This window comes from Zootermopsis nevadensis, unplaced genomic scaffold (genome assembly GCF_977971745.1).
Source record: "Zootermopsis nevadensis isolate Lab colony 2312 unplaced genomic scaffold, Znev_1.0 Znev_ptg000003l, whole genome shotgun sequence".
NCBI classification, from domain to species: domain Eukaryota; kingdom Metazoa; phylum Arthropoda; class Insecta; order Blattodea; family Termopsidae; genus Zootermopsis; species Zootermopsis nevadensis.
This window is the reverse complement of record NW_028259135.1, coordinates 7,024,553-7,041,022: the sequence shown is the minus strand read 5'-3', so window position 1 is coordinate 7,041,022 and position 16,470 is coordinate 7,024,553. Positions and strand designations below refer to the sequence as shown.

At 41.2% G+C, this 16,470-nt stretch overlaps 1 protein-coding gene across 2 annotated transcripts in view; it reads right to left on the bottom strand.

Annotated features, from left to right (window-relative positions):
• Positions 1-16,470, bottom strand: part of LOC110827831 (uncharacterized) — a 350,935-nt gene that overhangs the window by 9,224 nt on the left and 325,241 nt on the right. For both annotated transcript variants that reach the window (XM_087341458.1, XM_087341463.1), the window contains exons 7-8: positions 10,532-10,834; positions 4,791-6,145 (exon numbers count right to left, since the gene is read on the bottom strand). In XM_087341458.1, coding sequence (XP_087197584.1) covers positions 4,791-6,145; positions 10,532-10,834 — 1,658 coding nt within the window. The remainder of the gene's footprint in view (positions 1-4,790; positions 6,146-10,531; positions 10,835-16,470) is intronic.

The window sequence follows — 16,470 nt, the reverse complement described above, 5'->3', positions numbered from 1 at the left end:
TACACAATTTTCAGCACATTTTGGTTTTTTCGAAAATTTTGAAAAATTTGAAATTCTCTTCAAAATTTTCGAAAAATCGAGAAACGTTGGAAAATGTCGAAAAAACTCAAAAAACAAGAGAATTGTTAAAGAGTTCAATAATTTCGAATATATTTCGTTTATAACGTTTCTTATGACATTTACGACCTTCTTCAAGTTTGTGGAATATTACGAGATATTTTCGAATTGTGATAGTCATTCCGGGGTCCGAAGTGGCCGCGCGGTCTGAGGCGTGGGCTTGTGCCGCTTGGTCACTGGGACCGTGGGTTTGAATCCCACTCAAGCCATGGATGTTTGTCAGCGTTTTTTGTGTTGTGCTGTCCAGTGTGCAGGTAGAGGCCTTGCGACGGGCCGATCCCTCGTCCAAGGAGTCCTACCAAATGTCTAAAGATCAAGTCAACGAAAAGTTTGGACCCTCAGTGCTCAGGCACTTGAAGAGCGGGTCATTCCAATACCCCCCCCCCCAGATAGTCATTCCATCAGACACCCGGCCCCCGGAGACCGTGTTCGGCAGAGGCCGGTTTCGAAAAATCCTGGGCACGGCATATGCTGGGACAGGGAGAGACCGGGCACTTGAGAGACTGAGTTCGGTATAGATCGGGCTCGTCAGAGATCGTACACGCCAGCGAACGTGTCTGGCTTAGAAAGTGTCCGGCATTGACCACGGACGGCAGAGACAAGTTCCGGCACAGACCGTGTCAGATAGAGACGGCGTCCAGCAGAGACCGGGTACGTCAGAGAACGGGTCTGGGAGAGATCGCGTGGGGAGAAGGTTGGAAAATGTCAACATTTCCTATAGACAAACAATGCTGGAAAATGTCAAAAAGAGCAAATTCTTTTTTTCTAAAAGTTTAAACTTCAATAATTTTTTTCCAAAATTTCGAATATTTTTCTTTTAATACTTTTTATGACTTTATCAAATTTTTCAAAAATTTTCGTGCTTTGATATTCGTTCCACCTGTCACCCGGACCACCAGAAACCGTGCACGGAAGAGACTGAGTACTACAAAAACTGGGAGAGGAAGAGACCGGGCACGTCAGAGACAGGTTCCGATATAGACCGGAGTTGTAAGAGACCGGGTCTGGCAGAGACCGAGACTGTTATATAAAGGGGCCGGCAGAGACCGGGTGCTGGAAAATTTGAAGAAAATTTTAAAATTTTGCAAAAGTTACGAAAATTAAAGAGATTATGGATAATATTCAAAAAGCGCAGAAAAGTAAAAAAAATTCCGATTTAAAAACATTTTTCTAAAATTTCGAATTTTTTTTGACATGACATTTTTGAAAAAAATTCAAAATTTTGTAAAACTCAAATTATGAAAGAGATAAGAACAGAAACACGGACCGTAATAGACCTAGTCCGGCAGACTGAGTTCTGCAGAGACATGGACCGGCAGAGAAGGGTCAGGCAAAGACGTGGTCTGTGCAATAATCAAATGGTGCACGATCGTAGCATTTCGTAAGCTACTTCTAAGGTAATTTTTTTACGAACTAAAATGTTAATTTAAATCTAAGTTTATCCTTTAGCTTGTGGCAACAAGAATCGAAACTAGGAACGCGAAATCTGTTACGCACTAAAATGTATGTAGATTTATTACAAATATTACAACATATCTTTATCAGTTAAAATTACACGCAAGCGAATTACGTAAAACTGTGAATTTACATCAATCACATTTTAAGTCAGTAGTTAGTCGCTTTTAGTTGATCCTGCACACACATACTAGCCACTAATTTGTGTAACAATTATCCGTATCCACCTATTTACAAACTTCGAATTCATGAATTTTGTCTATAACGAACTACGTAAATTTACACCTATTTCTAAGTTTACAAACATTGAAAGAAAGACCCTCCCCAATTACATTATAAAATCAGGAATTGATTTAATTTAAAATTCTGCAATCCTAATTACCTGGTCTATAGGTTTATACGAGGGTCGCTCATTAAGTAATGCCCCACATTTTTTTCCTTAGAATATATTTATTCAAGATGGCTGAAATTTAGTGACAATATAAATCAATGTTTCCCTTACACATACTATTTTTCCACATAGTCCCCATCAACTTGTACGGCTTTACGCCATCGTGGAACAAGTGCATGCATGCCTTGCCGGTACCAGCTCTTGTCCTGTGCACGTAGCCATGTCCTCACTGCTTGAATCACGCTCTCGTCATCTTCAAATCTTGTTCCGCGGATAGCATCTTTGAGTGGCCCAAAGAGATGAAAGTCGGAGGGTGGATGGGGCAGCACCGTCCAACCCAATTTGGTGATTTCTTCCCGGGTTCTCGGACTTGTGTGAGGGCGTGCATTGTCGTGCAGGAGCAAAATTTCTGCTGGATGCTTGTGAGGCCGAGCTCGTCGAAAACGCTTCTTGAGGGTTTCAGGGTCCCGATGTACGCGTCTCGCACCTCTTGGCATTACATCCACAAGAATGAACCCATCACTGTCCCAAAAGACAGTCATCATGACTTTTCCGGCGGAGGGAGTTGTCTTGAATTTCTTCTTTCTCGGTGATTGAGGGTGATGCCACTCCATTGACTGCCTTTTTGTCTCCGGCTCAAAGTGGTGTATCCAGGTTTCGTCACCTGTAATGATCCCTCAGCATCAAAACGCTTCCAACAATTCAGAAGAAATTGTTTTCCTTTGAATCCTGTGGTCTGCTGTGAGACTTCGTGGAACCCATCTTGCGCACACCTTCGAATATGCGAGAGCCCGGATAATTGCAATTACACTTCCATTGCTGACTGAAAGCTGTTGGGCCAATTGTCGAGTTGTGACGCGCCGATCCTCACGAATAATGGCATCCGCGCGGTTCAACATGTCTGGAGTGGTGGCTGTGGCAGGACGCCCAGAGCGCGGCAGATCACTGAGCTCGGTTTCTTCACTTCCTGAAGCTTTAACTCTCTTAGCCCAGCGACCAACGGTGCTCCTATCGACTGCACAGCTTCCATACACAGCACACAAACGTTTATGAATGTTCACCACAGTTTCTTTTTCAGCAAAAAAGAATTCAATTACAGCTCGTTGCTTGTAACGAGAGTCGTTCACAGACGCCATTTTAACAGTTCACTACAGCTCCGCCATTGGTTGGAATCATTTGAAACTCCGTACACGAACGCGAGAAACATCAAATCTCAAGCATGTAAAAGTACACTTTTCTATCTTCATTATTGGCTGAGAAAAAAAATGTGGGGCATTATTTAATGAGCGACCCTCGTACATTTAAAGGAAGGTATTCATTACTTTCTCTTAAAACTAAAAGTCTTCCGACTTATTTGGTTTTAATTTACTGTCATGAACGCGGACAGCGTTCTAATTGCCCCAGAGGACGTGCATTCCCAGCGTCCTATGTTCGTTTGTTAGCAGGTACCTTTCTGTTTCGTGTCTCTTCGCACAAGGGGGGCTGTGGAATCACAACTTCTGACCAACGGCTCACGTGGGAGATACTCCGACAAAGGAAACTTCATTAGCAAAGCGAAACGCATTCATGTGGATCAGTGCATGTAGGGGGAGGGGGAGGGAAAGGATTCTCATGTCACCCCTGACCAAGCAGGCGGATCTGTATCGCAGGAGGCCGCGCTTACAGGCGGCGAACCACATACGTTCACACAGGCGAGATACAGTATTCCACCATGATTAACGTAATCAGTTCCTTATTTCACTCTCACTTTCAAGCAAAACATCGACAGACTTACAAATATATATATATATATATATATATATATATATATATAAATAAGGAATAACCACCACACTCACCCTACATCTACGTAATGTCTTGCTAATTAAGCAGATGGACCAATTTAATTTTTACCTCCAGCTTTTTCTCATGCGTGCTACATGCCATGCTAAAGTTATTCAGCGACGTAAAGAACTAAAACATCAGAACTATTTAACAAATTACAATACTTTTATTTTCCGTCGTTTCACAAGCTTATTGTTAAAATCACATAAAATTTCACATTAAATTGTTACATTTTTAAAATTGACGACATGTTTCGATATACAATTCTATCATCGTCAGGTCTATCAAAATTAAAATTAAAATCTGGTGTATCTGTTGCTCTGCTTATATTGATTTTGTTTTTACTCGTTTTTGATTTTATTACATCTCCAGGCTTCTTCCATTTAATTTTGCGCCTGGGTGCCTATATCGGGTTGTGTGTGATGTGCGTGTCCGTTGTTATTGAATGGCAGACAGTATATCGAAACATGTCGTCAATTTTAAAAATGTAACAATTTTATGTGAAATTTTATGTGATTTTAACAATAAGCTTGTGAAACGACGAAAAGTATTGTATTGAGGAACACAAGCAGGATGCAATTAAGCTTAACAAATTAAGAAAATCAAAGGAAGACTTACATTGATAAACGTACAAAAACTTATTCAAGAAGAACAGAAGAGAAGAAAAACAGACTAAGATTTACAAGGGTGGGGTTGGACGTAGAAAGTTGACTGACCAAGACCAGTTGGCCTTTGAACAGAGACGTAAAGAACTAAAACATCAAAACTATTTAACAAATAAAGAAAAGCACGACTTTATCGAACCATACATCGAAGATTGGCAAGGTTGGAGTTGGACGTAGAAAGTTGATAATTAGATAAAATTCTCCGCGTTGCTCTAGTATTACAAATTATGAAGCTCTCTACCGTCGACATTTCTGTTGTTCAATATTACAAATCAGACTCTAATTACTGAAAATCGAAAGCCTCATTGACTCACACGATAAACAGAGCTGACACTCACCTGTAGGGGCATTCCGGAAGAGTGACGGACGAGGACATGGTGAAGGAGCTAGAAGCCGTGAGGAGTGGTCGCTTGGACACCTCCATCCAGGTGACGGCGTAGCTCCCAGTCTCCCTTTCCAGGAACTCGACCACAAAGCTCCTGGCATGTGGGGATAGGAGAAGCAGCGCGTTGGCGCTTTTGTTGACTCGGTCCCACCCGTCGGAGAACAACTCCACCACATGAAGCCTGGTCGAGGTCTCGGGACCCGCCGTCTCGGCTGGACACACCACTTTCGGATCTCGAGTGTCCACACCGGAGTACACCACTATCCTATTCAGAGTTGGGCAAATACCAGCAGTATTAGGACTCTTAGTCGTTCCAAGCGATGACAGAAGTTCAAACCCACGTATCTTGAGGTACAGGAAGTTGTTCACAGAATCTTCTGGCTCGATAAGCCACGGGTGGTTCACGCATGCGGCACTATTTGCGTCCTTGTCAGTAGCACTGCCCTCTTGCCTTCCCTCAGAGTCTTGGAGGATACTTTTGCGTGACACTGGACTGCGGAGTGCGATTTCCCCGCTAGAACCTCTTAACCTCCGTTCCTCTGTCGAGGTGGAGCAGACGCTACCTTCCACGTCAGATCCACTGAGGAACTGATATTCCCCTTCGAAAAAAAAATCGAAGAAGTCCTGTGTGATGTTCATTAAAGTCACTGTGAAGTTCACCTCGACGACGGAAGAAGCCAGGGTCGTGATGACGAGGGGTTCCGACAGCTTGGAACATAAACAGTCCCGGGGAAGCTGCACGCCCGGCCACGGGTACTCCGACACCCAGAGCTCTGAAACGCCGGGGAACGCGGTGTTCAATACCCGCGACTTCGTCTTTGTCATGGAACACATCCAACGGCCGGTACGCGAGTCCAGTCTCGACGTACAAGGTCTGTCACCGAATCGCGCGCGCGTGAATGTAAGTCGGACCCGTTCCCCCTGCGTGGCCTCGAAACGCAACACGCAACTGAGGTTCTGCGCTCCGCCACGACCGTAGAAGAACACACTTCTTGGAGACTGGAACCTGCCCGTCGACGGCGACACGGACGACGAAGTAAACACTCTGTCGCACGGGTTATCAGAATCCTTGATCGGGGCACCTTCGAGGGAAGTGTCGACGAACTCGTATCTGAGCACGAAGCTGACGGGATACAGAGCGCTCCCCTGCCGCAAGAACTGCTCGAGCGTGAGCTCGGAACCTGATGACACGTAGCTCTCGGCGAGAGCGCATGGACGCGTGAAGCGGGAGCTGTTGCTCAGAAGACTGTGGTCGCAGAGGCGAGGAACCTCTTCCTTGCAGAACTCGCCCAGTAGACTCACGTTAACCTGCAAGAGAGTGAGCGTCTCGGCATTTCAGGACACCGCCACGCAGACAAAGGACACGCTTTCGAAAACTGTTTTCTTTGACGTAAAGTAACTTAATACAAGATGAAAGAAAGTCAAGCAACCCACATTAAAATACCTATTAATGGTTGCGATTCTACACAATTCGATTGTATTATTCATAGGAAATTGATTGTTCACAGAACAGACACAGAGGGACTTAAGTTGTTTCGTAGTCTGGCCAATAAATGCAATGTGTATGCTACGATTTGTTTTAAAGTCTCATAATGTGACATGTTAAAGAAAAGGTATTATGTAAACGTGACGTCACTTATCTTACTTATGCAACCGAGGTTCGTAACTGAACGTATCATATGTCGTCAATGTCTTGTTTCAGCTCCGTAAAACATTACCACTACAACGAAATTTAATTTACCTCTGTGGTAACGTACTGGACGTGGTTATGGGTTCAAATTTGGCCATTTTTTTCATGGATCCGCCAAATCATTCTTTTACATTACATAAGAATTTTCTCTAACCATATTGCTTCTTTTTTGAGAATCTTAAACCGTACCTCATTATACGAGGTGCGATCGGAAAGTTTCAAGACTGCGCCTATAAAAACCCGTATACTTATCTCAGGTATTAAATTCATCCATCACTCTCGAAGTAGTTCCCCTGGGAGTGAATACAACGATCCCAGCGCCGCTGCCAAGCCTGGAAGCATCCCTGGAAGTCTTTCTTTGTCAGCCTGTCAAGCACCATCTGCGATTCTGCCTGAATCTCTTCTATCGTCTCAAATCTCCTTCCCTTTAGCTGAATTTTCATCTTTGGGAAGAGAAAGAAGTCACACGGAGCTAAATCCGGCGTATAAGGAGGGTGCGGGATGACGGCCATGGTGTTTGAGGCCAAAAACTGCCGAACTTTGAGGGCGGTGTGCGCTGGCGCGTTGTCATGATGAAGCAGCCAGTTGTGGTTGCGCCACTTTGCCGGCCGCTTCCGTCTCACATCTTCACGCAACCGCCTCAGGACCCCACAGTAAAATTCAGCATTGACCGTCTGACCTGCAGGAAGAAACTCCCTATGGACGATCCCCTCCTGGTCGAAAAAACAGATCAGCATTGACTTCACATTGCTCTTGACCTGTCTTGCCTTCTTCGGTCGTGGTGACGATGGGCTCTTCCATTGTGAAGATTGCTGCTTCGTTTCCGGATCGTACCCGTAAACCCAGCTTTCATCACCTGTGATAACCTTAGAAAGGAAGTTGGGGTCGGTTCTTGCAAGATCTTTGAGCTCCTGACAAACGAGAAGTCGATTCTGCTTCTGGTCCTCAGACAGGAGCCTTGGCACAAACTTGGCTGCGATGCGTCGCATGTGGAGTTCTTCCTTTAGAATCAGCTGACAGGTCCCATAGCCTATCCCAACAATGTCGCACAAGTCGCTGATGGTACGACGTCGATCTTCGTGAATGGCCTGCCGAATCTTCGTAACATTTTCGGGCGTTGTGCTCGAAGATGGTCGTCCAGAACGCTCGTCATTATCGACAGAGGTTCGGCCATTTTTAAAACGTGAATGCCACACAAAAGGTTGTGCACGACCCATTGCGGACTCCCTAGATGCTTGCTTTAGCATTTCATAGGTTTCCGTAGCCGTTTTGGCGAGTCTTTGGCAAAATTTGATGCACACTCTTTGTTCATGAAAATCCGCAATCGCAGGAGGGTCGGTGTAATGCACTACCAAAACGCCCGTAACTAAGAAACAAATGCTAATTCGATGATGCCGACTGGCACACTGATTCACTATGAATGTAGGCCGCACCCCCTAGCGGCAGAAGCTCGTACTACATCCGGTTCGCCCTCTATTGACACAGTCTTGAAACTTTCCGATCGCACCTCGTATGACCCTACCCTAGATCAATTCTTGACTTTATCGAGGACATTAAGTGAATATTTTGTAACGTTCGCAATGACCACTTTGTCTTACGAGAATGTTAGTATTCAAAACCACAATGACTGGAGAGTACACTTCGCTTCTGTTTTGACAAAGACAAAACCACTAAAAACTATTATAAATCGAAACTTGCAGATAACACTGCTCGAGACGAAACAGGGCCAGGTAACCACATTCCAGCTTCATCTCCTCTGGAATTTTCTACTTAAAATAAGCATAGCTGCTCATATTAACAGACTTTATTTACAAGGCTTCGAACTTGGACATAACCTACAAACCGTAGTCCAATATCATAAAAGTTAGATTACTGTAGCAAGCCACTAATGAACAACGAATATACCTGGTTATACATATTCAGGTTTCACGACACGCGATGCGTCTTTCTTATATTTGTCCGTTAAAAACAAGCGAACATCTGCCACTCCGTTACATAAATAAACCGATGGAAGGACACGCAGCGAATGCGAGAGGGGAAGGGGAGAACAAGACGGCAAAGAGCTTCTCTGGGCACGTATATTGCAACTGAAAACATTTTTCCCCAATTTTAATTCCTTACATACTGACAATACACACAGTTAATCACATCGAATACAATTTATATGCATTTTACAAAAACAACACGAAAATGATCAAATAATTACATTTCCACAGTGTCGAATATTTAAATTGCTGACAAGGGAATGTTCTATAAGGTCTGATCGAAACCTCATTTCAAATTTTGCCCAATTACACAGACCATTTAAGAATGAACATATGAAAAATTTTAGCTGCCACTCCAAACTCCACAAAAGTGCGAAATAAAAGTCAATAATTTGGAATACATAGTTCAAATATTCATCAACGAACCTGGCACGCGTGCCTATGAAAAAGCCACTACAGAACTTTTTTGAAAATCAGCAATTGTGTGATTTTCCTCAACACTCCCACACAAACTTTACGTTAAACCGGTCACGACCACATTTATCATTGAAAATCGATTTATAGTTCGATATCATATAAACTATGATACTGAGAAATTGTCGTTAAATAAATTAAGATTACACTGTCCCGTGAGACGTGAACTAGATTTCAGGAATTTGTTAATTAGTAAATTGTATGCGAAAATTCTGGTTGAATACATTTCCGATTCGCAAGAGTTACAGAGCTTTGGCCATTTTAAATAAAGGACACCGATTTAAATCATCAGTGGAACATTAAGAGTAAATTAATATCATTCATGAGGATTGCGTACACAAATTTTGTGTTTTGTGCTATCTTTTACGCGGAAAGAGGCGACGCGGGAAGACATCTTGATACTACGAAGAGAAGTGTCAATGACGCTGGGGGAGATGACAGATTTTAGCTCTTCCTAAGAAACTGCGATAAAATTATCTCCTGGCCTTTCACCTAACCAGGAAATTAATTGCAGAATAAGTTACTCCACATCTCTAAGTTAATGGAACCTCCTGGTGACACGGATACTCTCAGCGTGGGAATTTACGAGATGATAACGCATCCGCTGTGATGTAATTCGCCCCAACGAATTCCCTGATTAAAATAGCGGGTACAATTTGTCAGGACGTCGTAGCGGGATGCTGATACATCTCTCTCAACTGGAGGGATTTTCCGGAAGGAAGCAAGTGTTGAATAAAGCTGCAGATAAATTGTGACTGCTCCCGAGTACACCGAGTTTACGAAAAGGTTACTGAGGAATATGACAAGATTAGAATGCAGACGTTTACACCAGACTCTAAGCAATTCACTATTAATATTAATGCAGCAACTGGAGACGATTCTGAAAACTTTAAATTTAGTTATAATTACAATAAACTGTTTGTGTTAGATACATTTTAATATTACGGCTTTAAAAACTCTAGTCAGCTCTTTACGCACACGACAATGCATGTCTAACAAGAGACTGAAACTATTTTATTAATTGTTCTTACAGGATGTCACTGTTTGCGTTAACCTGCATATAATTGCCAGAGTTAATATTTCACTCTCTGTCAATTTTAACTGACACCGCTGATTGTCCGAATCGCTCATAATTTTTCTTTGCGTAAGTGACGTTAGAGTTTGCGCAGTGAAGTTATATTCGTACTGATCAGCTTTTGTTCTGCATTACGAACGCGGTTCTAGAAACCAGTCAACCAAGCACTGAACTTTCACGGTCAGACGACCTGCAGTATACAATTAGCTTCTTACACATGAGACGTCATTTTAACAACTGTGAGTGCAGCGCTAAATTTAGAAAGATTTGGAAATCCAAGTGGTAAGAATTTTAACTTAGTCGCATAAGCTACTCAAATATGTTTAATTTTCATTAATCTTCCTTTTATTTCATGAGCAATGTCACAATAACATCTTTCGTATTAATATGCACGCCCTGTATTATTGATACGAACTTCATGCCGCACCTCAGACACTTTCACATGGGCAACGGTCCAGCGCGTGGCTTACCTGCTGTCGGGGTGAACCCGTACTGCTAGCAATGCGACCGTCCCAGATCCTAAGCCTCGCGTTGCACTCGGCTCCCAGTTCGTAGGCAGCAGGATCTGCGCTGGCCGCATGGTATTTAACGAAGGACAGCCACACGTTTTCATGGCGTCGGCCCTGGAAGTGGTAGCGGCACGTGATGTTGGGCGGCAGAGAATGTCGTGGGTTCTCCAGCACGCCCCAAGACGAGTCGAAACTCGTGAGCAGGAACTCACAGTGACTTCCTTCCTTCACGAAACTGTGAGACCGCGAATCAACGAGAATCACCTTTAAAGAGAGAGCGCGGGTTAACAGAACGTGTCATGCGTGCTACCCTCACCAGCCGCTCCATGTTGTCGTTCTCAGTTTGATTCCCTTTGCTGGCATGTAATTGTACATCTAAAAAGCTCTTTTTTCAGACATAAATGAAATTCGAACGAGTTCGAAGTGGCCACAGGCTAAGTAACTCTACATAGTAAATGCATATGCGATGAAGCGCTCTGAAGACGGAGGCAGTATGACCTCTAAAGTGTTGGTGGACATCTACCAGACTACACAGCGCAACAACCCAGAAGACAGAAATCTTCGTACTCATCGCCCTGATGACGGAGGCAGTATGACCTCTGAAACGTTGATAAACATCGACCAGACTACACAGCGCAACAACCCAGAAGACAGAAATCTTTCTTTTCTTGATTTCATAATTTTTCATACTCTGATCACAGAAAAATTGGGCTGAAGGCCAATACTGCTCTTTGCTAATAACATAAAAGTTAATATTACATCCGCCATAGTTTCGTGGCGCTGTCAACGTCATTTCGAGGTAAAACAAATCTGACTTTACTTTCTGAGCTACTTTAGTGTTTTTTGTTATGTAACTTCAGAGGCTAATGATCAAAGTTCAGTTGATTTATGTCTGTAAATTGTAAGGTAAAGTAAATTTATGAACATCATAGAATTAGAAAGTATACTATTTCAACCTTCAGAATTACGAGATGGGTAATTACTTTGTGGGTAAAATGAAGCGAGGTAATATGATACATCCCTAAAACTCCCCCAAACCCTTACAGGCTGCTCTTACTTTATGCACTATACCGTACTAAATTAAGTTACATGGCATTAAAAATATATTTAAAAACTTTTGAACATTTGGTTAAAAAAGAGTATTTTATTTTCCACTCAACGTCCTTATTATAAAAACTCGATTTTTCACCACATAGTGAAGTCAGTTTTATTTGACTTTGAGGGATGAAGACTTAGTGGAAAATCAAGAAATTAGATGTATAATGAAAAGGTAATGAGGACAAGCGATCAAAGAGTCCTTGCTAAGAAGCGAAGGGCATATAAATGACGAGAAAAGATTAAAAAAGGGGGATAAACTCCCATGAATAAATAAAGACAAAAACGAAAAATGTAAGATTAAAGTGGCAAAATAAAAATATGTTTAAAAACAACGTATGTTCTTGCATTTAATGTCAAAGGAATTTAATGTAAGTTTGCATCAGACGTAGAAGAAAGAGCTTGATATATAATTTTAAACCGAAATTTCAGGAGACAGCAAAAACACGACACCACTCACAGAGACATCTAGTGGCAGCTAGTAGAAACGACGCTTCGCGACGACAAGAAATATGCAACGGTTGACAACCTAACAAATATCACACTCATGTATATGCAGAATCAAGTAATTCATATAATAAAAAGTTTCAATGAGTATAACTGAACTTATTGAAATTTCAAAGGTTTCTGATATTAGTGCATTATAATATGGAAATTTTTTAACTTTGTCTGTCGTTTGAGATTAATTCAGCCAAGGGGCCCAACAATATTTTTAGTTTAAGACGGAAGGAAAATCCAGTTACCCAAAAGTAGCAGCATTTGATTTTTTATAATTCAAACGATGGAAAAAGTAAAATAAATTCTTATGTACTGTTGCAATTAGTTTTCCGAGGTTAAAGTTTAACTGAAATTTTCAGGTTATTCCCAAAAGAAGAAGTTACATAATAATTAAACAGCATGACAGTTTTATTTTTCACGGATACGTGTGTACAAGCAGTTGAATCACATTTCTTAACGTTAAGAATTTCCGTGCTAAACTGACTGCATTTAGCAGCCCTACTTCAAAGGCGACACGCTCTTCAGCAGGTACACAAATTTCCTGTCATTTACAGAACCCGGAGGTGTATTACCGTGTTACAAAAGTTCATCAGAGGTCCCTATCCTGTTCAAATACCGGACCCCATATCACATTTCGGAAGTAACAAGTTGGTATTTCACAACGAGGAAATGTCAGTTCCTGTCAAACGTCAAACCTGGGGGAGAATCCATTGTCGGCCATTCGTTACGTATTCAGTATTTTTCTAGCTGTCATCCATACCTGCAGTCTGTCTTTTCTATCCTCAACCTGAGGACACGTCACGCTGGGTGACAAGGGATTAATTAATATAAACTGTAATAACATATTTTTCATGAATGGTATAAACAAAAACTCTTTGAACTTGAAGTTCTTCTAAATAACATTTAAGAATTCAGTCCGTACCTCGAAGAAAACACCACAGGTAACCATTAGAAAGAGAAAATTATTAGTAGTGTTTCAGGGAATAATCTCTTTTAAAAATGAGAACCATACGAAACATAAATACAAAATACAAAGTTACTGGTTTCAGCAGTCAACTGACTGTACGTATAGTCATCTCCCGGTTTTTTTAAAGAGTTGTTAGTAAATTCTAGTTAGGTTCTGAAGAATTATCTCACGTACACGGTTATAATTAAATATAACTTCATAAGAAGCCGCAGAAATAATTTCATTTAATTTACATAATTTCTGTCCTAGATACGTTTATATTTCTCAGCATCGCCCTGATGATGAAAACGTCTGTAAACATCTACCAGACTACACGACGCAACAATCCAGAAGACAACCATCTTTATCATCCAAGAAGTAACACAGATCTTCAGCAGACGACATTGGATGACGTACATGCATACGTCTCAGAATTCCACAAAGCAACCGTGTTATACTGTTTATGTCGAAAAACTCAATTTCCACATGGGATGATCTCCATTAACACTCTGTTCATACTGTGACAAAAATCCACAAAATCAGATTCGTAGAGGCAACTTTATACACTCGTAAGTCCCAGAAGTTTCAGCCGCGACGGACTGCCTATTTGCTCGAGTGAAAATGACGAACCAATGTGAACGGATTATCCTGACAAGAACACCGGACGGGATAGGAAACAGAACGCCTGTCTGTCTGTCACATCATATTACACACTCATATGATCGCAGGACAACTGCACGCGATTCATACAGAATTATCTCGATATAAATGTCAGATTATGTCAATCCGTGCTTAGTGCGAAAGTGATCCCGGTGCAGATAAGCTGGCGTAAGCACAAAACTACATGTTCGTGTTTCGCCGTGAGAGTGCAGGGCAGTCTAACAATTTAATATGCGTCTGATACAATCTTCTTTAAAGGCGGAAAATGAAAATAAACTTATTTGGGTACAAATTTATAAAGTCTAAATTACACCACAAAGTACTGAAATATAGGATTCAAATTCGTGGAATTAATTCTATAATTTAGTTCAGAGGGTTTCTTTTACCTTTTTGTTACCTATCGAAAAACAAGGTTACATTACAAAAATAAATTTGATTTTACCAATTACAATAAATGAGTGTAAAACATGATCTCTGAGGGAATAACACAGATCGAACCTATTTTAGAACGATGTGCTGAAACTAATTACCTCAATCAAGTTCTTTTTATACTGATTACTTTAATACCTTGGGTTAGGGTGAGGACGCTACCACCACAAATAATAACGAAGAGTTTCGTCTGCAGTGTTGGGGAACTAAATATAATGAAAATCGAGGACATACTACGCACAATATAACCGAAAATAATATATTTCCGAATTGGCGAGAAATCATGAACATACTAATAATAATGAATTTTACAGTAAATTAAATATAACAGTAAAAATAAAATATTTAAAAAAAAAGATCCGGAAAAGATTTTAAGAGATTCCTCAAACCTTCTCCTGTTTGCCATCTCTCATCCTAGGGTGGGCGCTGTCGGCAGGAAAGCTGGCTTACAGGAAAAAATTGTTTGTAACCCAAACGAACAAGGACACATTTAAAGCGTCATAATTTTATACAGTTCATATTTATTACAAAAATAATAACATATAAGCGTAAATGGTAAGTACGAGATGAGTATAAATGAGCGGTAACTTGCCAAAAAACTGTTCTCTTGATTTTTAACAGCGATCTGCTGACACAATTTCATGTACAAACGCCTCATCAGGGCGTTGTAAATCATTTTGTATCCAAGGGGTAAGATTCGTGTACCGTATTTATGAATCTGACATATGTGTTCGTCCTACAAACGAATACAAACCCACATCCATAATCAGTAACTGTTCTGAGGGCGTCCATTGAAACAAATTAAAAAGTGATAGTGGAACCACGGTTCCGGAGAATTAGACGTAAATACGTCTATACGGAAAGGAAGTTTATATATTGGCTTTATTCTAAATATTTCCTTTATAACCGCTTTACAATTGAGATAAGTTTGATTAAGACTTTGCTTATTCAACTTGAATTAGTTACGCTTAAGATGGGTCTGTGGTAGCTGAATGTAATGTAATAAAATGTTTTATAGGTAACAACAATGCCGAGTAAACAGATGACGTTTCCTAGGTAACATAACAATGCAGTTACACTTTTTGCCGAATGACACTGACCCTAAAATACAGACGTATTTACGTCAAAAAAACCTGCGTTATCTGTGCCCCTATGCGATCATGCACTCCGGGAAAAAGAAAATGTCTGAAGAGTATATAACTGAGATTGTTTCGTGTCCACCTACCAAACCGTATCTAAAGACGACAAATTCTTAATTGCTGCAAGGATAAATGTGTGAGATGAAAGTAATGTGAATGATACGTCGAAGTTCAGACACTAGCCTAAGACAACCGCGCATGAAATTCATGTCTAAACCACGAAAAAATAAACAAATTACGGAATCAACTTGTCAGCTCGTACAACACCCTTTCCTCTTGGAAAATATTTCAAGAGTTAAGTATTCTACGTAGGAACAACATTAACTAATCTTTTGAAATCAGTAAGGACTTAGAGTGAAGAGGAATTACGTTTGGCATAAACTCTTCCAATCGAGGATTAAATAAACATAATATATAAAAGGTTCATGATAAAATCAGGGGATAAAAACTTTCTATGAGCGCTAATTCTTATTCAGTTTGTTATCACCCTGTCCGTTTAAAAAAAAAAAAAAACATAAGATCGAAATGGAATGTGGTCTCCTTTTCGAAATTTGAGGTTTTCACTGCAGCAAGTCCGTAGATGGCCGTCTTCTGGGTTATTGCGCCGTGTAGTATGGTAGAAGTTTACCGACGTTTCAGAGGTCATACTGCCTCCATCATCACTCATCGCCTTAATAACGGAGGCAGCAAACACCTCTGAAACGTCCGTAAACTGGTCCTCATACTAAAACGCATTTCGAAACTTCTGTTTGGAAAACACGCAAGAAGACGGGAGGATGCAAGATGGACCTTACTGAGATGGATTCTGAAGGTGTGCAGCTGGATATGGCAGGCTCATATCTTGTCCAAAGGCAGACTTTCGTAATGGTGTTGTTGCACCGTATGGTTCTGCTAGAATGTGTACCATTACTATTATTATTACATTTAAGGGAGCTATTTCCTCTCGGGCCGGGTATGCAATGACGTCACTGTAACAGACATGCTAGCACGCAGCCATGCATATTGCATATGTGCTAGGCAGTATTGCAGACAAACGGATGGTAAGGCTGGGTAAGTCTCTCCAGTATATAGACGTTTCCCCATTCGGCAGACCGAATTGCGAATTACAGCCCAGATAAGTACGAACCATAAAA